The following is a 27,661-nucleotide window of genomic DNA, read 5'->3' as shown; positions in this document are numbered from 1 at the left end:
AACAGAGAAAAGGAACATTCATAATAACCAAATAAAATCAGATAGATAAATGAAGTTGAATTCAGATCAACCAAACAAATAAAAATAATAAAATATTAATAAGTGGAGTGGACTTACTACTTGTTGTCAGTACATAGGGTAGTTACCAGTAGGCCGGCTGTAAAGTAAGAAAATATTCATATTATAGCAACGTCAGTTAGACAAGCAAGGCAAAATCAGTTCATTGAAGCGAAATTGGTATCAAACGATAGAATAAAAGAGGGGAGAGAATTTTTGAACAGTTCTTACCGTTGGTCATCACCGTCCGGCACTGGTCAGCAGTGGTCAGTAGTGGTCAGTAGTGGTAGGAGCACTAGTCAGAACTGGTCAGTAGTGGTCAGTAGTGGTCATCTCTGGTCAGTCCTGGTCAGCATTGGCCAGTAGTGGAAAGCAGCGGCCAGCAGAGGTCAGCAGCGGTCCCCAGTTCTCTTCTGGCCATTTGCACACTCCCGAATTCGCGACGAGACTGAAGAATTCTTCGCAGTGACCCTGCTTATATGTCTAAGGTGATGAAAGAGTGGGGAGACCAGTCAGAGCCAAAGTTAAAGTTAACAGTTAAGACTGTCTTGTGTACAAAGAAACTATTTCGATTGGTCCCACCTCTTGACCATTTCTGGATCTTCACTGAACCGCTGACCTTGATGTCAACCTCACTGTTGACCACCAGTGACCATAAGCTAGTCATTGTTGATCATCGACTCATTAAAACCATTACGAAGATTAAAGCCTTCTTACGAGGATTCCCTTACAATTTGATGCATGATCTTTTTAACATTTTGTTCCACTTTGGAAGAGTGTATCTCGTTAATTTTTGTCTTTTTGTACGTCAGTCCGAGCAATTGTCATATTGAGCGAAAAATTCGGAGGTGATTTTAGCGTCCTCTTCTCATGGATGGCGGTCAGTTGAGAAACTATTCATAGAATTAGTATTGATAGGCAAACAGCTGTAGTTTTGCGTAAATCCATGTGAGTTGACTACGGATTTGGATTAAACTACCAAATGGCGTTCCAAAAAACTACTGTTCTGGATTATAGATGGCGCATGGTTCTGGAGCAACAAATTTTGAATCGGAAATCCCGCCAAATGGAAGCATCGTTGCCAGACAATCGATTGATGGCAAATTAGTTTGTTACACGTTTCATTATCCATATTGTTTATTCTACAGTTCTGTTGTATCGGAGAGATACATATTTCTAACTGCTATAGCCATGATGATTAATCTATGCACGTAACCATCTTATTTTCACGTTCATAGGCTATAAACTGTGCTCACGTGACTACTTTCATTTACATCTTCGTTCCCTGTTCCTTGGTTATACCACGAACTTTTGAAACGTAATGAGAACTAAAATTCATCTTTTACGACAACATTCTTTTAACGTTCAGGCACCGCATAGTTATTCACGATACGAATATTACTTCTTTCCATATCAATGTTTTCAATATGACACAAACCCATTGCAACATTTGTAAACTCCTTTCTCCAGTATATTATTGTTACTACTACTTTTTTGTTACTATATTATGGTTATTATTGCAGCTTCTTTATTGGGTGCTCAATTTCCTACCAATCAATTTCGATCAATTTCTTACCACTGCTCGTAATAATATTATTCTTCGTAGAGATAATATTGCTAAATACGAAACATTTTGGTTGTCTTGTTTGCACGTATAACGTTTATTCAACTGTTTTCTTCTTTCAATCAATCGAAGAAGAAAAAATAGGTATTAAAAATGCTCCGGTAAATCGAAAAATTCATTTCAAGCAAAAAGGAAATGGTCGCGGTATGCCTTGTCGATGGTAGAACGCACATTCGAGAAACAGTCTAGACACCAATGCGATCGTGTAAATCTCCACGTTTCCTAAAAAGTGTTCACGGAACCGTAAACGGTTGAATCATAAGCGATTGTATTACCAGTGTGGCGAGTAGACCGTAGTAAATCCGAGTATAACTTCAGCATAACCTAGCGGAGAGTACAGTGATGCCGCGTTGCGTGAAACGTTTGGAATTGGACTTTGACGGAGAAAGATTGAACCACGCGCTATGGCTGACGAAATCAGGGAAAGACTACTGGAACAGGTGAAAGAACAGGGAGAAATCGTACGGAAATTAAAGGCAGCGAAGAGCAACAACACCGTGGTACGACCAAGTATTTTTATTCATCGAGAATCGTAAACTTTGGTTTTTTTTTCGTGCGAATCTCTTATTACGCGCGGAAAACCAACACCTTCTGGGAACGCACAGTTTCGTCAGCACCGTGTCCGAGTTTAACGTTATACGATACTCTGTTCTAACAGTTATAATCCTATATTTTGCTCGCGATTAATTTGTTTTTGCAAGAGCCAATATTTTATTCTTCGATTCATTGTCTCCTGGTGCGATTATTTTCTTTTTTGAGAAAGAGAACAAATCCGCCGACTTCCTACGGACAATACCTTTAGTAGTTTTCATTTATCTTAACCTTTAACAAAAATCGCAGTGTCGCATCGCTTTCCATCCTTTAGGATTTAACGAATTCTTGGGATATAGAAACACAGTTGGAAAGCATAAACCACGATTTCGCGGATGTCAGTTATGTCTGTGGTTGGGTGCCTACTACAAAAGATGCAGTACTGTTTGACTTCTGTGTTACCCTTCGCGATCGACTCTCGAAATGGCCACACTTGAAAAGGTGGTTTATAAATATTCAAAGCTTCGATCGAGCGGAGCGTGTCGCATTTTCTGACCCAGAAGGACAAGTTACTTCTTCCTTGTCCAGGAAGGTTGATCACATACACAATTTGTGCCCTGTTGACTCAAGTACAATTGATGAGAAGGTGAGGCAGTTGTTTGCTCTCAGGCAAAGTTGCTATAAATTATTGGTTTTGGAAATTGTTTGGTATTATCTTCTTATGCCTTTACAATATCTATTTATGGATATAAAAAATCAAAGACAAATAGAATGTAATTTATAGCATTTGCTTGTCGGCTTACTTACATGGTACTGTCTGTTCTTTCGGCTAGTTTTATAATCAACATTGAGGCGGACTTTTCTCTTTCATTCTGGTTGTTTAAAAATGACTGCTTCCTTTGCGATGTTACGTCCAACACGGACCAATATCTTCCACGCTGTACGAAAATATTGCCATGCAACCATGGTTTCGGGGCTAAAGGTATGCAAAAGTCGTATAAGCATTCTGTTAGTCTAATAACAAGAAGAGAAATCAATCTAAATCTATGGTGTTTTTGGCAAAGATTTCAAATCCACTTGCATATTGCATTTAACTGTAGTTGTTCCTGTTTTGCGTAGATAGCGGATGAAGTCGCCAAATTGTTGGAGCTAAAAGCTAAAGTGGGTGAAAAGAATGCCCCATCCAAGCTTATTCTTAAAACACCTAAGGGCACCAGAGATTATGGACCAGAACAAATGGCATTACGGTTGGGGGTTTTGGATAAAATAATTTCTGTCTTTAAGAAACACGGGGCAGAGACTATAGATACACCTGTGTTTGAATTAAAAGTGTGTATAAAGTATAACTATGTGGTTACAATTATATGAACATAACAAAATTGATTGAATTTGAATTATTTTTGGCTTAGGATGTGTTGACAGGGAAATATGGGGAAGATTCAAAACTGATCTACGATTTAAAAGATCAGGGAGGAGAGATTTTGGCCCTTAGATACGATCTAACTGTACCCTTTGCTAGGTATTTGGCCATGGGAAAGGTCTCCAGCATTAAAAGGTACCATATAGCAAAGGTGTACAGAAGGGACAATCCAGCCACAACAAAGGGCAGATATAGGGAATTTTATCAATGTGTAAGTGAAGTAATGATAACCGCGTATAATTATTTGAAAATGTGTAACTGCGGTAAGTATATTAACGCGTTCCTGTAATTTACCGTTTGTTCTATTCAAGGATTTTGATATAGCTGGTCAGTATGATCCGATGATGCCAGATGTGGAATGCATCCTTATTATTTGCGAAGCGTTACGATCGTTGGACGTAGGGCCTTACATGATCAAATTTAACCATAGATTGTTGCTAGATGGTATATTCGCTGCTTGCGGCGTTCCGCAAGATAAGTTTCGCAGTATTTGCTCGTCTATCGACAAACTCGACAAGAGCCCGTGGTCGGAAGTCAGGAAAGAAATGATAGAAGAAAAGGGATTGAACGAAACGAGCGCCGACAATATCGGAACGTACGTGTCGCGGACCGGTGGAGTGGAACTGATCGCCGAATTGAGGAATAACGTTGAATTGATGAAACACGGGTCCGCGGCGAAGGGTCTCGAATCAATGGAACTGTTATTCAAATATTGTAATATTTACAAAATAATGGATAAAGTGAAGTTCGATCTTAGTCTTGCCAGAGGACTCGACTATTACACTGGTGTAATTTTCGAAGCGATATTAATCGGTGAGTGTATGATGACATCGAACGACAAACTGATCTATAGAATCGATCTTGATTTTATTTCTAGGTGACGACGTCGGCGTTGGCAGTGTTGCGGGCGGTGGTCGTTACGATAATTTAGTGGGAATGTTCGACAACAAAAACAAAACGGTCCCGTGTGTCGGTCTATCGTTGGGCGTCGAGCGCATTTTCAGTGTCTTGGAAGCAAAACTGAGCCGCGATGGTTTAAAAACTCGCACGAACGAAACGGAAGTGTACGTGGCGAGCGCGCAAAAGAATTTGCACGAAGAAAGAATGAGAATTATATCGGACCTATGGACCGCTGGATTGAAAGCCGAACAGTCCTACAAAAAGAACGTAAAATTACTCCATCAGTTACAATACTGCGAAGAGAATGGTATACCGTTGGCCATAATAATCGGTGAAAGGGAACTGACGAGAGGCGAAGTTACGTTGAGAGATGTTGCGACTCGAGCGGAGGTTCCGATTCCCCGTGGAACTTTGGTCGAAGAGATAAGGAAGAGGCTACAAAAGTCATGAATTACTTAAAAATTTAGCCCATTTTATGCATTTAATTTGATACCAAACAGTGACCGTTTCATGCTTCTGTGAAAATATACTGCATATTTTTTCTTATTGATTCGCACATTCGATACCCTCATCTGACACACCAAGAAGGAGAAAAAAAGGTTTCGTTCCATTATAAATTAAATTATACTTAATTTATTGTATCGAATGATCGAATAAAATTTGAGTGGTTTCAGGAATCGTATTGCAAAAAAATACAATTCCTTCGTTAATGGTGTTAGTTTTTGCGTCCCAAATCTGTAAATCACATCACTGTCAAGTCGTAAAAGCTACGAAGATATTTATATTAATCATAATTAGTCTAGACTTGTCGCGACATCGTGCCCTTCAAACAATGGCGTTGTGTCACGATTCGCTCGAACTAGAATTTGGCTTGGGTTTCTCGATTTTCAGTTCCGTGAGATCGAGAAAGTCCGTTCCGGGTACGCCGGTATTTATTTTTGAAACGGAATCTTGAACAGAACCCACAACGGGAGTTTCTACTTTCACTTCCACCAATGGTTGCCACGATTTTATATCGGTAATGACGGACGGAGTATATTCATTGTTACGGGTAACTGGCGGATTATCTTTGAATGATTGTTCCTTTCCTCCATTTCCATCCGATCGCGGATATGGCATAGCACGTTCCGTCGACGGCAAAGTGCTTTTGTCCTCGAATCGAATGTTCGTAGTATCTCTTGGATCTGAACTCTCGACAGATCTCGCGGGTTCGTCGCTGGCCTCGCGCGAACCATCATTTTTACGTAATATATCGCGACTGTTTCTCTTTGCATAGATATTGGATGATGGACTAACGGACTCTGTGGTCTTTTCCTTAAGATCGTCCACGTGAACGTCGCTCAGACTGAAGGCCCTGACCCGACGTCGAAGATTCTTTTGACCGATTTGCCGTTGGAGCATGCCAGCCTTCCAACGAGGTATAGCTTTCAGCGCAGGAACGACGGGAGTCGTGCTTCCTACCGTTGAGATTCCACCTTGATTCTGAGCGGGTCTTAATGGGAAAGGTCGACTGCTTGCGGTTGGCGGGGGTGGTGGTTGCGATACCATCGGCGATGACAGACCCGGTGCACCTTCCGTTCGAATGAGGGGCTCCTTGTGCGAGTCGAACACAAACGTCGAGTTGTTTTCATACGGCACTCGTCGCGAGTCCTGGCAAAAGAAATCATTAACCCCGTTACGCAATTACTTTGCGTAAATATTATTGCTACGCATTAAAAGAAACGTAAACATCAGATTAACGTGTGATCGTGTAATACGCGAATAAATCTAAATACATTTGATATTGTTATACACGAAGATATTGGAATTTGATTAATATTTCTTTATGATATTTTTTCACTTATAAATATGTCCAATATTTTTAAACATTCTTTAAGAACATCTGGCCACTTATTCCGAATGCCAAAATTGTCGCGAGTATATCTTTATTTCGCGCTGATATTGTATAGATATTGATAACTGGAAATATACAATAAGCGATTGTAGAAATCTTTACACGGTAAACGATAGTAAATCTTATCTAAATGAGTAACGTGGACGCTAGTGTTTACACGTGACGTTTTTATTCATTCTTTTCCCGCTGAAGTGTCCATTATGTTGTGATGTTTACCGAAAGTTAAGCTTACCGATAGAAACGGCGAACCGCTGCTCGGGGGCGTTGGGGGGCTGATGGGCGTCGCCACTGGCCTCAGAGAAAATCGTCTCGGTTTCACGGTCGCAGGAGCGATGAACGCCAAGCTGCCCCGTCTCACGTCCCGACCGATTTGAGCCAGCGACGATCCGTTTGATTCTTGCGTGATGGTATTTTGATTGCTCTGCGTGGTGGAGCCGGGCAGAGGGGAGAACAAGGTGAAAAGGCTGGGAAGTTTCGGTGGCGACAGGGAAGCTGTGCCCATTTTTCTTCGCGGTCGAGATTCTCGCTCAGTCGGATCGTCGTCGGTGACCCCGGCGGTCCAGCTGCCGGTGGTGGCGACGCTGGCGTGCAACAACGTCAGAGCCCTTAGGAAATCGGCCAAGCTGGTTTCCTCGAGCAGATTACCGCCTTCCGCCTCCGAGGGATCGTTGTTACCAGCCCCCGTGTGCGTGTAATAATTCCCCTCGGAGGTCGAAGCAAAGATCGAGTCCCGTCGTCTGTCCTCGGGCGACGAAAGTCCCGCCATGAACAATTCCGCGGCGTCCTTGCTATTGATCTCGCGCTCCGCCTCCGCGCTCTTCTTCTCCGTGCTGGAGGTGAAACGATTCTTCCAAGCGGCGGACGAAATCAACGCCTTCGGGACGGACTTGGCCAGCGAGAAGTTACGAAGCTTGGAGAACTTGGCCTCCTTGGCGACGCGATTATCCTTGCCCGACGTTTCGGTCGTACGCGCCTTCATCATCTCGCGGATCTTTCTGGTGGCCGTCGGTCCGGACCACGTCCAGTCCACGTGACGATCCTCGTTCTTAGTTTCGTGCAGTCTGATTTCGCTGGCTGCCCTCGAACGGGGCTGAGTGCGCAGTATTCGATCGTTACCGATCGCCCAGTTGCCTGGCCCGACGTTACTTGGCGCGAACATCGAGTTCTTTCTCGACGACGGGTCTTTGACGTTTTCGTCGACTTTGCTGCGCTGGAGGGCTTCCGTCTCTATGAAAGTGGTTTGATTCGAGCCATCGGCTCCGATATCGTCGGTGGCTGGCGGCATGTAGCCAAGAATGTTTACCAATCTCGCCAGGAGCTCTGCCGGCTGAACCATCGCGTGGGTCGCGAAGGTTGCCGTTTTGTCGATCCTCTGGAGGTCCGTCTCCGAGACCACGCGCGCCATTTTATCCTCCTATGGAATACATTCGTTAGACGGCTTGGAAATCTTGTATCAAGGAGCAAGGGTCGGAACTTTTTCAACGGAATTCTTGTGATAGAAGCTCTTGCGTTACAGGAACAGATATTTTCAGACACTCAATCACTTTCACATCCGCAATGCATACATTTTGACACGTTGGCTGCTATGCTAGCTTTCCATGCATAGGAATGTTATACTTTATATTTTGTAGCATTCCCAATGACATTTAATACGCATAAATTAGGTAAAATTGACTGGAGGCTAGTCCTGATTTGTTCGAAAACATGTAAACAAGATTCTCGACTCTAACGAGACCAGATTCCTTACCTCGGTGGGCACCACTTCGCTGTTGGCGCGACGTCTAGGTCTGTAGTAACGCATACTGTCGTTCCCTTTCGCGCCATGCAGCAAATCACGAAGGTCGGGAAAGCTGTTGCTTCGCGGGAACTTCGCCGGCGGGACCTCGTAATTGCATTCGTCCACGTACACTCTCTGCAACAACAAATAAATCGAATGTCAGCCGCTCGTTTCGGAAGGTGAGTTGAGGATAAAAAATTGCTAGTTGGAACAAGCGTGGACAAACGCAATAATGTGTTCCTTTACCTTGACTTTGGACAGTTGAAGTTCATTGAAGACACGGCGCACATAGTCTATCTCTTTATTGAATTCGTTCCATATTTTACTCTGCGTGTGCTTTAAATTTAACGCCAGTTTACGTTCGATTCTCGTGATCTTTTTGCTGCGCATACCGCGGGCGATGAATGTCATGATCATAACGATGTAACCCAATCCAAAGGAGATCCAGCATATCAGGAAGCTTTTGTACAGAATGAAAAACACTCCGCTACCTTTGCTATTGTCTTGCCCTGTCGAATACGAAACAATTTCTTCAGCGTCTGAACCACGCTAATTTTTTTTCAATTACGCCATTAAATACTTGGAGACTCTACTTACTTCGAGACGTGGAATTCTCGTATAAGCGTGTACAAAAGATCATACGATTAATTAATTTTTTAAGGGGTGGATTATGGTTTCGAATTCTCGGGGGAATATTTGTTTTTATTTATAACTATGTTTCTCTACTTTTTCGTGGGCCTGAGTTAGACGATTAAAGTAGAAGGTGCTCGTGACAAGAGCAAATCAAGCAAAGAGGTTTAAACTGCCTGACAATGCTCAAAATCAATTCCTACGAGGGGTTACTTTACTGACTAAGAATAGCTGATTAGATTGAGTATGACCGTAAGTACAATTTATCTATTAGTACATTGCAGTTAGCTCTGCAGTAGCAATATCGTAACCAATCGAGTCCTATTAGGGTGTAATTATTGCTAGTTGGAAACTTCAAATGCACATTTCTTAAAATTCTATTGCTCCGCTACATTGACCAAATATCTTGGTAATTACTATCGTTAAAGCGTATAATTATATAGGATTAAGAGTAGCGTGCCAGATTTATTTGCTCTAAATTGCCCAGTAAGTTCGAAGAGATTAATCTTCCTTTAGATTGTGCAATGAGTTTAAAAAAATTTCTAAACCATTGTAATAAAGGATGTGATGCTCGAGTGCTTCTGATAGGCAATATTATAGTCCCTATCGTGATAAGGTTTGTTACAAGTATGTAGATAATTTCTATGATATTACTTCTTGGTTTGCGCAAATAAAAAAATTGCCGTAATATTTCGTAAATCTTAGAGTTTTAAAACAGATTCATAAAGAAAATCAGCGTGATTAAATGTTTTTTACCTGCCACGTAGTCCCCGAAACCAATGGTCGTTAGCGTGACGAAAGCGTAATAGACTGCCTCGTCGTAACTCCAGCCCTCGTAATGGGAGAAAAGAAACGCCGGGAAAAATATGAACATGACGAATCCGGGCGTCAGGTAAACGAAGATCTGCGCGGCGAGGCCGAGTTTCCTCGTCTCGAACGTGGTCAATTTTCTCGGATGATAATCGTTGCGGCCGTGCTTGTACGATTTGTACTTTTGATGCGCTTTGACGAACACGTGGCTAAAGAATTCTCCCAACTGCGTCAGCAAAATCCCGTTTATAGGTATGCCTACCACGCCGTAAAATATCATCAAGATCCGGCTCAGTATGTTCGTGGGGGCCAAGTTCCCGTAACCTGAAGAAACAATTATCCCGAAAATCGAACATTCCACGTTTCCAACTTTGGAATCGCTCCCGCCATTTTCTTTTGCGCCCATCAACGACGATACAGTGGTTAACGGAAGTCTTTACGATCTTTAGCACATCAAACACATGTAAATATAATTCTCTGAACAGTAAATTATTTTTTGATAACAGAATCTTGAGACTTCTCAATTTTGATGCGTTAAAATTTTAACAAATACTAAGCTAATCGTCGATAAATACCTATAGTGCTGACGACGGTGTAGGCGAAATAAAAGCTGTTGTAAAAGTCCCATTTCAGAGGGTCCATCTCGTCCTCTGTGTAATTGTAGACCGACTTTCCACAGTATCGCGTCAATTTTTTTAGTATCTCGTCATAACTGTGGACATTGCTGGGCACGTAGTGCGTGTGAAGCAACGCTGAAAAAAATAACGAACGTAAAAGGTTACAAGACGCTGGTGTTCCTTTCTGTGTAGGGGAAAGTGGGGCAAAACGTGGGGAGTTGCATTTCATTCAGCTAATACGTGGTGCACGATAATTGCATCAGTTGTAATTTAGTCATTTGCACGCGACACGCGCCAACGTGATCTTGTATGACCGACGAAGAAGGGTCACTGATGGGCACAGCCCTTGGCCGTCGAGTTAGAAATTAGAACCACGGACGCAGAGTATACAAACAGCAACGTACAATTATTTGTGATTTTTTAACCGAGGATATATTCTTGTATTATATTACATAGCGGAGCAAGCATTTGTATTAAATTCTAGCATCTGAGATCTTTAATAGTACGCTTTGATCAATAAGCAAAAGAGCCGTGTACGAATCGTTCATGAGCTAACAGAGAGTTGGTCAAAGTCGGAATTTTTCTTTAATGGTAACTGTGTAAGTTATCAATCGCCAAATATTACGAGTGCCTTTTAATAATCTATGGAAAGTAAAAATATTCGCGCAGGTGTCGACTCCCTAAAATCATTACTGTAAATAAGACATCAATCGGTATCGATAAGATAGAATCACTATACTAGAAATGGAGATACGTGAAAAAGCTTGGACAAGGTTTTATATGTCTCCTTTGACGTTGTTTCCGAGTTATAATTATTTTTAATCACAAACTTGACGGATGTAAGTGATTTTCCTAAGCTTGCGGACAACGTTCGATAACTCCTTGTTTCCTTTAATGAGTGATTAACCAGTCAATCTCACGTCAATTTCTTGAGTAGTCAGTCGTACGAGTTATTGGAAGAAGTTCCATTAGGTGTACGTCGCATATGGTTTATGTATGACAGTGCACCGTTCCATTTCAGTCGAAGAGCCATACACTTCTTGGACGAACGATTTTCTAACAGATGGACAGGCCTTGTGGCTAGATTTTTATTTTTATAACACCTTCGTCGATGCTGGAATAATTGAATTACATATAGGAGGCGCTCCGTAGTTATAATTTGCAATTATGCCCTTGGAAAACACTCTGCGTATTTGGGCCGAAGGTAGTCGTTTTGAGCACATCCTGCGAAGGTAAACAAGTACCACTGGAGTACAAAAATGGCTATAATTCAGGAACAAGGTCGAATAGGACATGGGTTTACATGAACTTCTTTTCGTGCGTCCCCAATTCATCGCTCAAGTGGATCTCACATACGAGGATACGTATATTTCTAACTAATTTATAATCCAAGCATGGATTTAAGCTCCAGTATCTACGGTCGCTTATCAAGATCTGAAACCGGTTAAGAAATGATGTAGTCATTTATGGCATGTGACATCCGAAAACGCAACATTATCATTTTTGATAATCATATTAATATTGAAAGTGAAATATTCGTGACTCAGGATCTTAATAACAAGCCGGAAAATAATGTTTCCTCCGTGGAAGTAAAATGATACGAAATTTCAAAGTAGAAGTTGCGAACGGTATTGCAAAACTGGATGTTAAATTAATGCGAGAGGATAATTGGTCGAATGGAAGCGAAGAGGACGAGCGATTCATTTTACAAATTGCAGCGTTATCCGAACGCAAATAAAAACACGTTAATCACAGACTTCAATTAAAAATATCTTTTATCATTGCATCCCGAGATACATTATTGTTTTCCTCTGATTTGTTATATTAATTCCAGTATAGCGATTTATAACTAGTGTTTCTGCTGATAATAACAATAGATGATAAAACGTGCACTTCAAGCTGGTTTCTTTTAAAATGTTGAATATAATGCAGAGTACAGAAATGATTAAATTTTGATAAAAAAGGACAATCACTGAAGTTCACCCTAATCTACAATCGACGCTCCCACGTTCGAAACTTTGTTCGCTCTGCATCGTGTGCCACCGTTGAATGTGACGTTTAAATCACACGTATCTACTTTCGGATTAGTGTTATCCAAAGAATCTTATCGCCACGTATTTATTTATCAATTATATCGACCGCCTGCTCTAAATTGCCAATACTTTATTTACGTCCGTGCAACGGACTGATAGTTTTCTATCACGACTGGACGTTCGTACAAAACTATGGTTTCCAGGGCGAAGCATTCCATCCGTTAAAGTAAAATGGCCACCTACGTCGCTCGAATTGTAGAGACTCCGATTACTTATCGACTCTGATTCGAGGAAACACATCTGCGGTAATATAATTTCGACGATAACGATTACGAACAATAAACACCGATAAACATACTTCTCCGATGGCAGGGCAAGTCCAGGGGAAACTAATTCTTTTGGCTAAGATCGAAGATTTTGGCAAATACTGTACAGTGACGCAAAAATAAAACAGTTAAGTTACATGGAGCAACAAGGATTGATCAATTTCCTTGCAACCGTATTCCGTATTCCGTATTCCTTCCACGAGGATCAAAACCGGCGACTGTTACGGAGTACCATGACCGTCGTAAATCTGATCCTCAACACAGTTTTGGAACACGTACGCGAAGGAGGAAACGTTTGGGGCCAGTAGCGATTAATTCCCCGGATAAATACGTTTTAGGAGTGGCTGGGCGAGACCGTTTCGCAAATAATCGCTTTTGTAACGATCGACGCTATTTCGACGGCACTATCGTCGCAATGGTTTCCCAATCTCTTTAAAACGCGCTCCCAAAAACAGAAAAACGATGTTTCTATACCAGAGATAGCAAATTAAAATATACACAGCTATTACATTTAGACTAGCTTTAAAACATCTTTAGTCCCCTTTATTCTCCAAATCTGATTCTATTCTTTTGCTATTCCGTAACGGGGCCAGCAAGCAAAAATTTGTTTTTCCATCCCTCTCAGTTTACAAAATGACCCGTCGTCCCGACGATGCAGCGGCAAATATTTGATCGAACAGATACGACGAAAGATTTAACGGCCAACGAAAGAAAGTCAACGACTTAGTATCGTCGCTTCCATCGCGTATCTTTATCGCGGTGTCCGGCACGGCGAATTCGTTGATCGATCGTTAACAACGGATCGCAATTAAAGGATTAAGAGATGGGTATCTCGAATAACGATTTACTGAATGAACGGGAAGACAGTTTAACGGGGGGCCCGGTGTGCGCTCACCGTTGATCTCGATGCGTTCCTGTTTGGCCTTCTCGACGCGCTCGATCTCCAGACGGCTCTCGATATGGTAGAAAATGGAGGCACCTAGCAGCAAGTAAGTCAAGAACAGCATCAGCAGGACCATCCATTGTTTCTTCGACATTCTTTGGTTGCAGACTCCGGGGGCCGACGTCAGGAGCAACGGCGAAGACCTGCGACGTGAAAGGAACGCGGTTTCCCGTCGCGTATCATCGCGACTCCACGCTTCTGGATGCTACTTATCCCGTACTTGGTCCAACCGACCGAACGCGACGGAACAACGAAGCCGCGAGCGGCTTGGATCGACGGATACGCCGCGATTCTTACTACCACAACACTAAAAGCAGATTACGGACGGTCAAGTAGACCACGACGATGAGCCATTATCGCGTGATAATTCTTTAGACTCTGATTTCGCGACCTTCAGAAATCACCTTCTTCTCCCTCGTCGACTCTGGCTCCGTCAGATATCCGATACGATTTTAAGTGTCGGGAACCGGCCATGATCGATAAACACGATCGATGCTTTGCGCTTTCAGTGTTCGATCGGTTCCATTTTCATCGCTGGACGCCTGGAATCTCCGTGTACCCTGCAAAGAAGAAGGTACAAACGTCAGACAAGTTTATCAACGCTCACCGATGGGGTGAGAGATCTCTTCGATCGAAAATTGATATTTGGTTCGCGGGAAAGGAACTGGAGGATGTTTAAACCGTTCGATGGCGACGATCGTGTTATTTGTGCGTTTCTCGAGGCACGCAGGCAAACGAGCTAAATAGACAGATAGACGAGCCAGATAAACTAACGAACGCTCGGACAGTTGGACACGGAGGACTGATCGCGTGATAGGTTCGGCCGCGTTTAAGGAAAACGCGCGCAACAATGAGTCAAGAACGCGGGCCAATTTTCAATTCTTACCGGTTGAAACGGGAGATGACACGACCCTAATGAAAGAGAATGCTCTAGACAAAGGTGGTTTTGTCAAAGGCGGTAGCCGGCGATTACGTCCAGCGTTTTTTTCACGTACGCGCCGTTGGAGGCGATACACCGATCGTTTCGATGGTCAATGACGGACTTAGGGACGTCCCTCTTAGGCGCGTGACAACAATTTTCGCTGTTACCGCGCAATTGGCGACAAAAATGTTCCCTTCGGCAATGCTCTTTACGTAACTCGCACGGTGTACTTAGCAGAGCGCAATATATTCTGTCGGTTGAAAGATCGAAGGACAAGATCGATCGCACCGATGATTTATCGTCCAAGAGAATACACGTTCGTTTCTGTTGTGCCCGTGAATCATCGATTTATATTTCCTTCGCAGCGGTCTACTTTTTGCGTTTTATACCCGTCTATCGCATCGGGAAGCGATCCATTCTCAGAACTTATAAGCGACTTCGGGCTAAAAAGTTCTCGAAATTTCTTTACGCATCGCTTCCTTGTTTCTCGAAATTATAACGATACGTTTTGAGATCCCTGATCGCTGGAAGAACATTTATATTTAGATAAATGGTGTTACTACGAAGCTGATAGTGCCAGTATCGCACCGAAAAGAAGTAGAAGAAGAAGAAGAACATTTATATTTGCTAATCCATAGGCTTTCGTAGAAGCAAAACTATGTTCCAAAAAACTAGGCGTCATTTTGATCGAAAACGATAGCTACGAAAGAATTACCTAACTCACAGTCGCCTAAATCGCCTAAATCACCTCTTTGATTATATCGTTACCGTGTAAAAGTATAATTTAGCGGTGCAAGTAGTTAACAACTGTTAATCAAGATGAATATTAGACTCCTATTCAGTCGCGAGGAAGTTGAGGAAATTAAATTTAAAATTTATGTAAGCTTTTGATAAAACATGACGTGGTATAGTAATTTCTCTTCTTGACTTTTAGACTATATTATAAAACGGCTTATACGAAATTGATTAATTCTTGATAAACGATTTAACATATCGCGTATAGAGTCTTAAAGATCAAACTAGAATTTCCGAGATTAATTTACGCACAAAGTGGTAGCAAATGAAAGGTAAAAGATAAAATATCTTAAGTGGAACGATTTTAACAATTTTCCCCTACTGTGACCGTCCACGTTCGGCTACATCGCGTATAATGGACTAGATTTGAGATTTTGACCATATTGTCGCTAATACCGCCAGCGAGTAAAGCAAGTAACAGTCGCTTATAGTAATACGAAATAATTTACGACGGGCTTGATTTGTTCACAATTTTCTAATCTTTTTTTATTATACGAAATTTTGTTCACACGGACTATCTACGTTATGGAGCATACATTTATGTAAACAACTTTGCTCGATAATGAAGTACAGCAAAACGTCTGGAAGATCAAGATTAACCGATGAACACCTTTCTTCGATTTTCATAACTCAAGATTCGACGGACTGAGCAATAAAAATATACGCATGTCGGTAAAAACGATATCATATTCGTAAAAAGAATTTTTAATCTAATCTAATTTCAACAGTGAAAGGAACTAACGTGCTTTTAACTTATCGTAGCTTTATCACCGTTTCCTGCATTATAATTAGTGCATAATAACGACTAGTATGACATAAGCTAATCATATTCCTCATACTTTTACATATTACATTAAAGATTCTAATTAGAATAAAATCGATACAAAAATAAAATTTCTTAAAAAGAGTTCTCGATCACTTTCATACCAGGTTTTATTCATATTCTGATTAGACATCGATGACCAGGGACACGGTAGCAAAGAATAAATTGGCTCTTGGACCAAAATGAGTTCGTTTGGCTTATGGTACCATCGGATATTTGAGGATCGTTAAAGGGACTCGGTATCTGGAACAAGTAAAATATTTCTCTGGTTAACCGAGCTCGTAGAATCAGGCCTAATTTATCTACGACACGGACGATCGTCGCTCTAACTGGACCCAACGATTTCTTTGCTAATGCAACGATGTCACGAGCAATTCCATCGTTCTGAAATGTGAGGGGGAAACGATCGAAGAAACGATGCTGCGGGGATGCTATTACGATCGGCTGATCTGCCTTTGAATACTCGCGTAGCTTCCTTTCGTAGAGATCCCGCAGATTACAGTAGCTTATCTTCTTTACACATCGAGACGACTTTCAAACAGATACCGAATAAACGCGGATTAACGGGCCACGATAGCAACAAGTGCAAAGTGCCTTCGATAATAAGCTATCGGAAGTAAAGCAATAAGATACCAAAACGATTTCGATCGTCTGAATCAACGAACCACAAACGGGAGAATACGTACCGCACGATGGGGATGAAGACGCCTTCGACTGTGCCTCGAAAACCCAAATACGGTTTCACCGCTGATATCTCCTCGGTCAAAGTTTCTCTCCGCGTACGTATGTGCGCATCTTCGCGCATCCTTCGCCTTTCCCTTGTAGTTTGCTATTCCAATTAACTCTTTGTTCTTGAAGTGTTCACTTTTGCTATTACCATCGTCGGGTGTCCTCGATTAAACATTTACGCGCGAATTTCTCGGATAATAATTTAACGAGACGACAGACGCGGTCGCGGATTCTCGAAAATATTACGCGCGTAATTGTAGCTGCGTAAAAATGCCGCAAAAAAAAAGAAAAAAATAAAAAGAAGGAGAAACACGTAAAACGAACGCGATACAAATCGTAATACGGGACACGACGAAACGTAGGTACGTAAACCAATGTACAACGACTGTGAACTGAATAATTGGGTCGTCCGCGAATGACGAATTAAACGTTAAACTCATACACGTCTGTCAGAATCTGAACGTTGACACACCCGTGTTGGAGCAAGTACGTACGCTTCGCAATGCTTCTTTTCCATGTTATCCAACGAGCAAACTTTTACGGTCTCGAGGATGATACTTGACAAACTACGTTACGTTCGATCTTTCGATGACGAATCTCTTTCGTATCGACCGATTGATGTACCTTGAACGTCGAGTCGTTAAAAAATCGGTTTGAACTAGACGGTGCCCGCGACTTTTATCCGTGCAAGCCGACTCGTCCGAACGTGGACTAGTTGGCAATCGCATCCGAAAACCTCTTCGCTGGTGGGAGAACGAGAAACAAGATCTGCTCGGAAAGGCTGCTTGTATGCGCGTACTACTTTCGGAAGTAATTTCCAACGACCCTTGCTAGGAGGTATTTCGTACGAGCACGGAGTACGTGTCAAGGTTAACAACTTTACGGAAAAATAAAAAGCATACGATTTTAGTTTTCGAACGGAACAGTCGAGGTACGCGTACTCGAGCGCGGAAGTTAATTTTGCCGCGACTATCGCGATGAAAACGATCAGACAAATACAAAATCACCGGTTCTAGAATACATGTGAGTTATATCGTCGAATCGCGCACGAAACCGATATTCGATGTAACGCAGCGCGGACTTAACAATAATAACGTCTCGAAAAATCTCAAGCCGGTGGATCGAGATGTTAATAAAGTTGTTTGGTTAGTAAACCCGTGCTAATAACAATTTGTACTTCTTTCTTGTCACGATCCTCCAGTATAGCCATGTTATTTGCCGATGATTTACACGTCGTCTTCCTTTTAAAGAAGAAACGATCAACTTCTTATTGGGTCTCATCGGCGATCTTCGTTCTTTTACTAATAATACCGGTACGCAAATTGTTGATAAATAGGTGGTACAAAGTTTCGCAGGACCAATATTTTTTAACAAACAACACGTTCGCACCGTATAAGATTATTGTATTATTTACTGAAAAGATATATTATCACAAACTTCATAATTTCTCTATAACTTTTATATGCCCTTCTCTCGCGGCATCGTATGCCGCGACGTGAACTAAAATTAAAGTTTTCCTCGCGGTAGTATCGATCGACGACAGCGGCATGGTTCGAACAAAAATCGACGAAACGTAAATCTAAAGCGATGGAACGGAACGGTTCGGCACGCAACAAAAATAGGATGAAAACAGGAATGAAAACGCGAAATACGGAATGAATATATGTGTGCAACGAGACGTTTAGCCTAACTGTAAAAAAAAAACTCAATCAAAAAACTGTAGTTGCTTTATGTACAAATTGTAAACATGAAATGCTTGTTCGTGTGCATCTTTTTTTTCTTTTCTAAAAAAATAAACGAAACGATCTTTCTGTTTTACGTATAATAAACATAAAAATCTCTCCACTCGTCACCGAAAATTCAAGAAAGTTGAATTGTCGTTAACACGTACACTGCGATGGCTGTTCTCGTGATCTTTCATATTTTACGGCACGGATCGGTCACACTCCGTACTGCACTTTCATAACTTTCGTTAAGAGGGAAAATAGGAACGTGAACTCTTCGGTTGCAGTCTCTAAACTTCGATAAAAATAGTAGAAAAACTTCAGATACATCTTCTTAGCGTGTAACGAAGGTTTATAAAAGTATGGCTCGCACGGAACGAGATCGGTGTTAGGCAAAATTTAATCAAAATAACGAATGACGATTGACGCCCAACTCTGAATGAAACACGATACGGGTAATGCATTGAACGTGTCAATCTACGACACCGAAACGTTACCTAAATAATTCGTGCCGATAGAATCAGAAAATTAGTTCAGACATAATCGCGTTTCGTAAAATGATAACTCAACTCTTTGTTCAACGTTCTGAGTTTGTGCCATCGAAGAAATATTAATTCCATCCAAGCTCTATGTCTTCGATCTTTATATTTAATTCTTCGAACGAAGTATCGATGCCAGGTTCGTCGAACCCACCATTTAACTCGATCTTCTGTGAACATAATGAACACCGAAGATGGCCTGAGTTATTACTATCGCATAAAGCTTATAGTGTCCAACAAATAAAAACGTTAATAAATATTTATATATAAATATATAATTATCCATTAACGTCGTATTTTGCTGTGTCCAAGGTTCGTCCAGTGGACATTCGTGTTGGCCAGTGTTGTTATAGAGCGAATTGAAGGAACAAAAAAAACTGAACTTGACTGACCTGTAACGCTGCGATTTGCGAAGGATCGCCAACCAGTAGAATCTGCGTTTCGTTGTCGTTTAAATCATCAATCGCTTTGGAATGAATCTGTATCTGTCTATCTTTTTCTGTAATCTTCCATAACAGGGGCGTGAAAAGGAATGTTTTCGGGAAACGTTCCTCGTGTATATTACGATGTATTCTATCGGTTACCTTTAGCGGAGAACTGCCGTTGTCTCGTATAATATTCGTCTTCCGCCTGTCTTTGCCACGACTAGAAGACTCTGGTATAGATTCTTGAAAAAAAACATCAACATGATCATCGTTATCGACTAAAGCATGAGCCGTTCTTTTGTGCATTATAAGAGTGCTGCTCTGCCTGTATCTTCTGAAACAGACTTTACATTCGAACGGGCGCTGCTGTGTATGAACCTAGAAATAAAAATAACCTATCTAGATAGAAAACGAAACGAGTATTATCAATACTTTTTATTATTAATCACGACTCGGTACTCACGAGATGATGTTTATGAAGACTAGAATATTCGGTAAACCTTCTACCACAATTTTCGATCGAACAAACGTAAGGTTTCTCGCCAGAATGTATCCGTATGTGATTTTTGTAATTCGTCGCGCTGGCAAAAGCCTTCCCGCATTTAGGTTGCGTACATTTGTAAGGACGTTCACCGGTGTGCGTTCTAACGTGAACCTGTGTCATACACAAGATTATATATATTATACTTTTCCAATGGCCGACCTACTAATTTTATCAAGTTCTACTCGTTCCTTACCTTTCTAATATTACTGGTTGTAAAAGAACGGCCACAACCATCGAACGGGCACAAAAAGGGACGTTCTCCTGTGTGCGTTCGAATATGTTTCAACAAATCCCCGGAAGTTTTAAAACTTTTCTCGCATGTTTCGTTCGGGCATTTGTAGGGTTTCTCTCCCGTGTGCGTGCGCAAATGCGCCTTCAAACTGTAGCCCGTCGAAAAATTTTTTTTACATTTAGGATGTGTGCATCGATATGGTCGTTGACCAGTGTGGGATCGTTCGTGCACCTAATACAACGGTACCGTTTTATACCCAACTTAGCAAAGTACTAACATCGTAAAACATTCGATCAGACCTGACCACGATTATAAACTTTAAACCAAAATAAACCTTCGTCCATATAGATAAAATTTTGCAACAGTCTTGAATAAGCATGAACAGATCTGACTTGTACTATCATAAACGACCTTCACCTTAAGATGATGAGGAGTGCTGTAGACTTTGGAACAACCCTCCCTCGGACAAGGATGCCTGATCCTCGAGGCAGATAGTTTGTTTAGCAAGATTTTAGAGTCCTTTTTTTTCAATTTACTACTGTCGATTTCCCACAAATCTTTGCCAACGTCAAGGTGACCAGTCACCATATAGGCAGTACCATCGATAAATTCCACCCTTGGATAGGTGCTTCCCATATTCTCTATGGTGCCATTGTGAGTTTGGATCAAGGTTGTCGGATCTAGCTCCAATTGAAGCGGTTTACCATCGGTAAACTCTGATACATCCCTCAATAAGATAGTGTCTCCATTCTCCAATTCAAATGTTGCTTGTCCCTTTGAATCCATCTCTAAACATTGAAGGAATACAAAATATTAGTACAGAGTATGAAAATAATAAGGCAAAAGTTTCAATGTTCTATTAGTCTTATAGACAATGTCTCTTACCATTGTCATTGAAAGTATTTGCAACAAATGCCTGTGTTCCATCGAGTAATGTCACTGCCGTCAATGTTGTGCCACCCAACAACTGCTCGTCTAATATTAACTCTTCTGTTCGACCATTCTCAGTGTGGTTTTCATTAATTAGGACTGATAGGCACTCCAATATATCCACGCGATTTCCCTGTAGAACAAACAATAGGGAACAGGGTTTAGTGAGCAGACCTGTAGTTAAACAAAATTCGTTGAATTTGCAAGCTAAAGAGTATGTTACCTGCGTCTCGTCGGACATGGCTTCGACATCTCGAGTCACGAGGCAACTCGAAAGCTCTGAGCCTTGTGTCGACATATTTTGTTACAAATCCAGAGCTGCGAACAAACAATGTTTCGCGATGATCGCCGATGATCCACGTCATTATTTTGTGTCTTAGTTTCGTGTCCGCAGGTAAGCATCTGTCTTAAAATAGGGTTTATCAACGATTCGTTTCCGATGCATCGAAGATTCGCACGCTGTTACACCGGATTAGTATTACCGGCGAAATCGGTTGTTTGCGCAGGTTTTTCACGGTACGAACATTTGAAGGAATGATTATAATCAATCAACAGGGAACCACCGACTTGTTGGATCAAGTTCCCTCGCAAATTCGCAACGATCGTAACATGAAACGCGAGTCAATATTTACATGGCGGTAATGATATACCGCCAATGACGATGTCTAAAAGCAAGCCAGGTGTTACATTTAACTATCGCGGTGACAGCAACAAAGGTAGCGATAGCGATCAGGCAGTAATAAACCGAAAAGAGCAAATCGAATAACGAAGCGCGCGAAATCGTGAGGAAAGATGAGACGGTCGCCATTTTTGTTGCTGGCTCGAATAAACATGCATCACGAACATGGGGCTAAATTAATTACGACAGCAAGACCGCGTCGAGCAAAATTTATACAAAATTCGAATGTCTTTTGTTTCTATTTTCGCGTTTCTTTCTCTTTCCCTCTTGTACAACAAATTCAATTCTCGGCGTTTCGCGCAGCCTCACGACTCAGTGCCAAAGAATCTTGGGAAATATTACCCATAAACTCGTACACCCGCCAAATCTCTTGACGGGTAACGTGTACCGAATAATATGAAAACAGTATTCGCTAAATTGCAGTAGCGTGAAAATACTATATCACTTGTACGCACCATTAGGTAATCGATTTCGACGAGCATGAACTTTTTCTTCGCAGCAACATTATGAAGTGAAAAAGACGTGATCGATAGCCTTCTCCTGCGTGAGATTGCTGCGAAGTATTGTTACACGTTTCTTTGTACAATCTTAATATAATTGTACATTTTTTACAGTTCTCGATTTATGTTTGGTTTCTTTTTGACAATTTTAGTGTTTCCAGGCTACTGGTTTTTTTTTATAGAACTGTAGTTTCTATCGCTGTTGGATACCCGGCATTCTCATTGGAACGTATACGACTCTGTAGGGGACACTAGAGACATTTCCCTAGCACCTAGGGAAAGTCACTAGATGGAGTTGGTGTGGCAGCCGTGTAGAGCGCCACGCTACGCCAGTTGGAATAAAGCTCTGAGACAAGGAACACGTGTCGTACTGATATTCCCGTTATCCCTACGCATCCCTATAGTGGATCACGTCGGGGTCACCACTATAGGGATGCGTAGGGATAACGGGAATATCAGTACGACACGTGTTCCTTGTCTCAGAGCTTTATTCCAACTGGCGTAGAGTGGCGCTCTACACGGCTGCCACACCAGCTCCATCTAGTGACTTTCCCTAGGTGCTAGGGAAATGTCTCTAGTGTCCCCTACAACTCTTTTCTGAACAGTCCTCTCATATATGCTAAATCTTGTTTCCTATTAGTCAATTCCGATGTACTCGATATTTATTTAATACGACTCTGTATCTAATTGAAACAAATGCCTTATTCTTTGAAAATATTGCTTGAAATATGCATTCGTTAACTACCTACATGAATCTATCGCAAGATGCAAAGTCTTCTGATTGGTAAAAGGACATTGGTGACTCCAACGATATTTTATTTTGGTATAGTTTCGCTAACATGAAAATGATACCGGTATTAAACCCCTAGTTGAATCTCATTGGTGTACAATCTAAAATGGCGACCGTATACTTACTATAGGGACCTTTACTAAAAAATGATCTAACGTGATTTCACTTGAATGTTTGAATTGACCAATTCAATCTAATCTTCCAATCTTCTAATCTTCTAATCTTAGCAGAAAGATGATAAATAAATGAACTTTGTATCTGTATATTTGGTTTTTCTTTAACAGTATAGTCTCAAGAGGTTTTCGTAGTTATTCCTGACGATTAATTCTTTTTCTTGGATTATCGTGGACGTTTCCTTTTATTTTAGTGTTTCTAAGGCCTCTTGCGTAATATTCTAGAAGCTAATAATATTAGTGAGTTTATACGTACAAGGTCGAAGCAGCACTTCTATATTTACTTTTTAACTAAATGTATACATACAGAAAAGAGAAGGGGATGTATTCCCCTCAAACGGCAAGAATTAAGGGATATAGGGTACAAATGGTACACATTTTATGTATTATATATGGGCATAGGTGGGGTTTACGTCGTTGATTTAAAGGTGCATTCGAGTTATGTGTGGTCGGGCGCTATACTCTGTTAGCCTATATTTATTAATCATAAGGAGGTCAACGTCAATCAACGTCGACCGAAGTTACGGAGACAATAGATAAATTTATTTTTCTTTATTTAATATCCGTTAATATCCGTCAATAGTCGTTGATAAGATATCACTTTTCTTTTGATACAGAGTTAAGACACGCGTATTAGATATAGCGAATAGAAAACTAAAAATATTATACCGTACGTGCAATCTGACGTAAACTTGTCTCCGTCGACTTCGGATATTTTACCAAAACACGTCATAGTATTTAATTGCATAGAAATTTGCAGAGAGCTGCGTAATAGGGCTGACAGTGTTATTCGTGTCCACTACATGTAAAAACGTATAATGGTGTACATACCCATCAAGTGCATGTATGTATGTACAAGCATTGGTATTTGCACACGTTTGATTGCTGTTAACTGACACTGTCTTTTGTTATAAGCAAGTGAAAACAGTCAGTCCGTGTATGTACATTAGTTGTGTAATGTATCTGGCAAGTGAAATGATGATTAAATCGAAAACAGGTACCTTTTTGTTTCGTTTTTTATACAGAAGCATTATGAATTTATTACCATTGGATAACTTTTTAATTTGCAAAGCAATTATAGTCGAGTATTTCATTGATTAATGATTTCAGGCATAGGATGCAAGGAAGCCAATCGATAGATATCTCATTTTGGGCAGTGAGGCTGTTCTTAACATACAATAATAAGATCGGATACAAGAAGGCAAACATCTTTTGTTTAAGATGTTTGGTTCAAAGACACAAACGTCTAATAGCACCTTTTATACCAAATTAGAAGTTAATGTAGAAGACAATGAATCTGAAATCTTAAGTACAACAGAATGTAAAGATAAAAATTCCATAGGCACTACATGTGGTCATTCTGACACAACAGTAGATGGTAAAGAGCCAGAGGGGTACAATGGGCTTTCGTTTCGCAGAATTGCCACCTTCGGTGGTTTCTCGCGATTTCGGCCATTTGTTATGTCTACTGGAAATACAACAGATAGTGTTGATATCAGTGTGAATGAGGAAAATTCTACAAAAGTGCCATTCGTTTGTGTGGCACATAGCGTACTAGAGTATAGAAGTAGTAGGTAAGTTCTACTTGCAGCATGGTTTGCGCTAATCGACGCGACAGTATAATATATTTGAAACGTTTACAGATATTTAGCTGCCGAGAGGAACTCCCGCCGATACGCTGAAGATTCGTACACGATAAGCGAATCGGAGAGCGAAGAAGAGTTCGAGGGCACGAAATCGTCGGAGACGGATTCTGCGATAGTCGCGGATCACGTTGATTCGGCGTTCGAAATAAAATCGAATAGTAGCGTACAGTGTTCGAATTCTAAAAAGAAAAAGGCACGTCAAGTTGTCGAAGAACTGTTGTTTACGGAAAAAAATTACGTTAATATTCTAAGATTGATCGATCAAGTATTTCAATTTCGAGTCGATCAAGAGAACAGAGCGCATCCAATGTTCCCTCCAGAAACAGTACAACACATGTTTTCGAATATCAAATCGATTTACAAATTCCACAACGACTTCCTATTGCCCCAGCTACAAGAAAGAATACAAAACTGGGAATCGGATCCTAGGATCGGAGATATCATGAAGAATTTTGCACCGTTTTTGAAGATGTACACAGAATATGTAAAGAACTTTGATTATGCCATGAATTTGATACAAACGCTGCAAGTCAAAGTCGCCAGATTTGCTGCAATTATTAACGACATTCAAAAATTGGACGAGTGTGCCAAATTGTCTTTGTCCCATCATATGTTGAGCCCTATACAAAGATTACCAAGGTACGAGCTTCTTCTGAAAGATTACCTGAAAAACCTCGCGAAAGGAAATGCTGATTACGAGGACGCTAAAAGTAAGGACCATTCGGAGTTACTTCCACGTAAAGTAACGCGCATCTAGCGAGGACTGGCTTCTATTTAAACGTTTAAATAGATGTCCGTAGTAGAATCAAACGAACAGACACGGCTTTCTTTCTCGTAGAGGCATTGGAATTAGTATCTACCGCTGCTAATCACACGAACGACGCAATGAAGAAAATCGACAAGTTCAAAAAGCTTCTTGAGATACAAGAGAGCATATACGATACAACGGATCTAGTCAGTGCTACGCGGGAACTTGTAAAAGAGGGTCGTATTGTTAAGATTTCAGCGAGGAGCGGCGATCACCAGGAGAGGCACTTGTTTTTGGTACGTATATAACTGTAGCACAAATACCTGTACGATTGCTTAAGTACACGCGTGTGTACGTAGACACGACCTTTGTACGTACACGGAATACGCTATGCATGTATGTACGTAAACACAATCACGTAAAAATAATTAATCATCTGTCGTTACTTCCACTAGGCTTTAGTGCTAAAAATTTCCTTTATTTTTCCCGATTTTCAGTTTAGCGATTTATTATTACTTTGTTCGATAAGACTGATACCTGGACCATTGTACCGATTGAGAGCGAAATTCATGGTCGAAAATTTGCAAGTAATGGAGGGCGACAATTTAGAAACAGCGAACACTTTTTACATTAGAGACGAAGACAAGAGCGTCGAACTGTACACGCATTCGGCCGAGGAGAAGGCAGCGTGGCTCGATGCACTTTGCGACACTATGCAAGAGATTATGAGAAGAAAAGCAAGCCTGAAAACTGTAAACGTTAAAACGCTTGATGTGAAAACGGAAGACGTAACCAAGTGCATGATGTGCGATGTAATTTTTTCTGTAATGAAGAGAAAACACAAGTGCAGAGCTTGTGGAATAGTGAGTACCGCTTATTGGCACTGCTTCGTAAGGATCGAAATGAAAATGATATTAGAAAATAACGAATTTGCAAATGACACGTAAACGCACGGGAATATTGTTTCCCGGATTTTCATGTTGTTTTACTTTTATTTGTTGCGCAGGTAATTTGCGGTAAATGTTCAAATCAAAAGTTATTGTTCGAAGATAATAAAAACATGAGAGTTTGTCGTCTATGTTACGCTACGTTAACGCAACCGCTTTCCAAATCATCGTCTTCGTCGTCTCCGTCCGGACCGGTACCAAGTTTGTTGCAAATCTCGGCAAGTGCATCCTCCGTTATATCCGGATATCTTATGTTAAAGACTCAGCCAAGTAAACCTTGGATACGCCGATGGTTCGCGTTGCGTGTCGATTTCGTCTTATACACATTTAAATCTGAATCCGAAAGTATGGCTCTGACAGCGACTCCTATGCCTGGTTTTATTGTTACGGATGGTATTCAATTATCCGACGAGGATCCTTTAAGTTCTAAAGATAGACCCAAGGCCATTAAGATGCATCATTCCAGGAAAAGTTATTATTTACAAGCATCGTCGGAAGAAGATAAGCTGAAGTGGGTTACATTGTTTTCATACATGTATATCATATCGTTCACTATTTTACAAGGCACGTCAAAATTTTTAGATGGTTCCACGCTCTACATTTAGCTACTAAAGCGGAACTACCGTCGTTCGAAACAGTGGAGAACGAAGACGCACAAAACTGCCAATTGATCGTCGAGGCCCGATAAAGAATTTTTACAATTTTACCCATGACGTGAATCAATTTTTTACTATAGTAACCGTATAAGATCAGAGCGCGAGAAGATAATCGTTGGTAGATAATCATTATATGAAAATGACGTTAACTTATGTTATATAATATACAAACACACATAGGCAAATTGTTATTGGTGTATTGTGGTCAATTCCATAATGATTACACTGCCAAAACGCTTGTTGTATTTTGTACTGTTTTGTTATAGTATATTTAAAATATATATATATATATATGTA

The 27,661-nt window shown here is 40.9% G+C and overlaps 4 protein-coding genes across 19 annotated transcripts; 2 read left to right on the top strand and 2 right to left on the bottom strand.

Moving 5' to 3' along the window:
- The first annotated feature begins 1,686 nt into the window (after positions 1–1,686).
- LOC122397852 (histidine--tRNA ligase, cytoplasmic) lies at positions 1,687–5,005 on the top strand. Of its 5 annotated transcripts, none has more exons than XM_043397297.1 (6): positions 1,687–2,181; positions 2,547–2,858; positions 3,332–3,541; positions 3,622–3,843; positions 3,944–4,445; positions 4,510–5,005. In XM_043397297.1, exons 1-6 carry the CDS (start codon positions 2,086–2,088, stop codon positions 4,980–4,982), a joined length of 1,815 nt encoding a protein of 604 aa, XP_043253232.1. In that variant the 5' UTR covers positions 1,687–2,085; the 3' UTR covers positions 4,983–5,005. The 5 variants fall into 5 exon arrangements, with proteins under 5 accessions (XP_043253232.1, XP_043253237.1, XP_043253234.1 ...); XM_043397299.1 differs by lacking the exon at positions 2,547–2,858 and adding an exon at positions 3,046–3,194 and having other exon boundaries at positions 1,690–2,181; XM_043397301.1 differs by lacking the exon at positions 1,687–2,181 and adding an exon at positions 3,046–3,194 and having other exon boundaries at positions 2,728–2,858.
- A 358-nt stretch (positions 5,006–5,363) lies between these two features.
- Positions 5,364–17,398, bottom strand: LOC122397850 (open rectifier potassium channel protein 1). 7 transcript variants are annotated; one of them, XM_043397295.1, is made up of 9 exons: positions 16,789–17,398; positions 16,207–16,345; positions 13,515–14,122; positions 10,219–10,395; positions 9,590–9,967; positions 8,450–8,712; positions 8,174–8,338; positions 6,659–7,840; positions 5,364–6,182 (listed from the first exon to the last, which is right to left on the bottom strand). In XM_043397295.1, the coding sequence occupies exons 3-9, from the start codon at positions 13,654–13,656 to the stop codon at positions 5,376–5,378; spliced, it is 3,114 nt and encodes a 1,037-aa protein (XP_043253230.1). In that variant the 5' UTR covers positions 13,657–14,122; positions 16,207–16,345; positions 16,789–17,398; the 3' UTR covers positions 5,364–5,375. The 7 variants fall into 7 exon arrangements, with proteins under 7 accessions (XP_043253230.1, XP_043253231.1, XP_043253227.1 ...); XM_043397296.1 differs by lacking the exons at positions 16,207–16,345; positions 16,789–17,398 and adding an exon at positions 14,449–14,699 and having other exon boundaries at positions 13,515–13,705; positions 13,954–14,122; XM_043397292.1 differs by lacking the exons at positions 16,207–16,345; positions 16,789–17,398 and adding an exon at positions 14,449–14,699 and having other exon boundaries at positions 13,515–13,705; positions 13,967–14,122.
- Positions 17,399–18,223: 825 nt separating this feature from the next.
- On the bottom strand, positions 18,224–22,559 carry LOC122397687 (zinc finger protein 76-like). 6 transcript variants are annotated; one of them, XM_043397012.1, is made up of 8 exons: positions 22,360–22,559; positions 21,449–21,631; positions 21,181–21,358; positions 20,713–21,083; positions 20,257–20,526; positions 19,983–20,174; positions 19,487–19,897; positions 18,224–19,264 (listed from the first exon to the last, which is right to left on the bottom strand). In XM_043397012.1, the coding sequence occupies exons 2-8, from the start codon at positions 21,521–21,523 to the stop codon at positions 19,166–19,168; spliced, it is 1,596 nt and encodes a 531-aa protein (XP_043252947.1). In that variant the 5' UTR covers positions 21,524–21,631; positions 22,360–22,559; the 3' UTR covers positions 18,224–19,165. The 6 variants fall into 6 exon arrangements, with proteins under 6 accessions (XP_043252947.1, XP_043252946.1, XP_043252950.1 ...); XM_043397011.1 differs by having other exon boundaries at positions 21,449–21,627; XM_043397015.1 differs by having other exon boundaries at positions 21,449–21,543.
- A 1,271-nt stretch (positions 22,560–23,830) lies between these two features.
- LOC122397684 (FYVE, RhoGEF and PH domain-containing protein 4-like) lies at positions 23,831–27,540 on the top strand. Its single transcript, XM_043397005.1, has 7 exons — positions 23,831–24,364; positions 24,478–24,941; positions 25,011–25,723; positions 25,852–26,057; positions 26,259–26,624; positions 26,768–27,219; positions 27,291–27,540. The coding sequence occupies exons 2-7, from the start codon at positions 24,589–24,591 to the stop codon at positions 27,394–27,396; spliced, it is 2,196 nt and encodes a 731-aa protein (XP_043252940.1). The 5' UTR covers positions 23,831–24,364; positions 24,478–24,588; the 3' UTR covers positions 27,397–27,540.
- Positions 27,541–27,661: the final 121 nt, after the last annotated feature.

Source organism: Colletes gigas, unplaced genomic scaffold (assembly GCF_013123115.1).
Source record: "Colletes gigas isolate AHSC1104 unplaced genomic scaffold, ASM1312311v1 Colletes_gigas_Sc00010, whole genome shotgun sequence".
NCBI lineage: Eukaryota > Metazoa > Arthropoda > Insecta > Hymenoptera > Colletidae > Colletes > Colletes gigas.
Note: the sequence above shows the minus strand (reverse complement) of the source record. Positions and strands in the feature narration are given on the sequence as shown.

What these genes read in the sequence shown, in the direction of transcription:
- LOC122397852 (XM_043397297.1), top strand. Translation starts at nt 2,086, where the DNA reads ATGGCTGACGAAATCAGGGAAAGACTACTGGAACAGGTGAAAGAACAG. An exon ending in CAAGTACAATTGATGAGAAG is followed by an intron (nt 2,859 to 3,331) that starts GTGAGGCAGTTG and finishes TGTTTTGCGTAG; the next exon opens with ATAGCGGATGAAGTCGCCAA. An exon ending in CACCTGTGTTTGAATTAAAA is followed by an intron (nt 3,542 to 3,621) that starts GTGTGTATAAAG and finishes TTTTTGGCTTAG; the next exon opens with GATGTGTTGACAGGGAAATA.
- LOC122397850 (XM_043397295.1), bottom strand. Translation starts at nt 13,656, where the DNA reads ATGTCGAAGAAACAATGGATGGTCCTGCTGATGCTGTTCTTGACTTAC. An exon ending in TTTCGGGGACTACGTGGCAG is followed by an intron (nt 8,713 to 9,589) that starts GTAAAAAACATT and finishes CGTATTCGACAG; the next exon opens with GGCAAGACAATAGCAAAGGT. An exon ending in TTCAACTGTCCAAAGTCAAG is followed by an intron (nt 8,339 to 8,449) that starts GTAAAGGAACAC and finishes TTGTTGTTGCAG; the next exon opens with AGAGTGTACGTGGACGAATG.
- LOC122397687 (XM_043397012.1), bottom strand. Translation starts at nt 21,523, where the DNA reads ATGTCGACACAAGGCTCAGAGCTTTCGAGTTGCCTCGTGACTCGAGAT. An exon ending in AAATACTTTCAATGACAATG is followed by an intron (nt 21,084 to 21,180) that starts GTAAGAGACATT and finishes TTCAATGTTTAG; the next exon opens with AGATGGATTCAAAGGGACAA. An exon ending in CGCAAATCGCAGCGTTACAG is followed by an intron (nt 19,265 to 19,486) that starts GTCAGTCAAGTT and finishes TTATGTTCACAG; the next exon opens with AAGATCGAGTTAAATGGTGG.
- LOC122397684 (XM_043397005.1), top strand. Translation starts at nt 24,589, where the DNA reads ATGTTTGGTTCAAAGACACAAACGTCTAATAGCACCTTTTATACCAAA. An exon ending in TGATTACGAGGACGCTAAAA is followed by an intron (nt 25,724 to 25,851) that starts GTAAGGACCATT and finishes TCTTTCTCGTAG; the next exon opens with AGGCATTGGAATTAGTATCT. An exon ending in AGTGCAGAGCTTGTGGAATA is followed by an intron (nt 26,625 to 26,767) that starts GTGAGTACCGCT and finishes TTTGTTGCGCAG; the next exon opens with GTAATTTGCGGTAAATGTTC.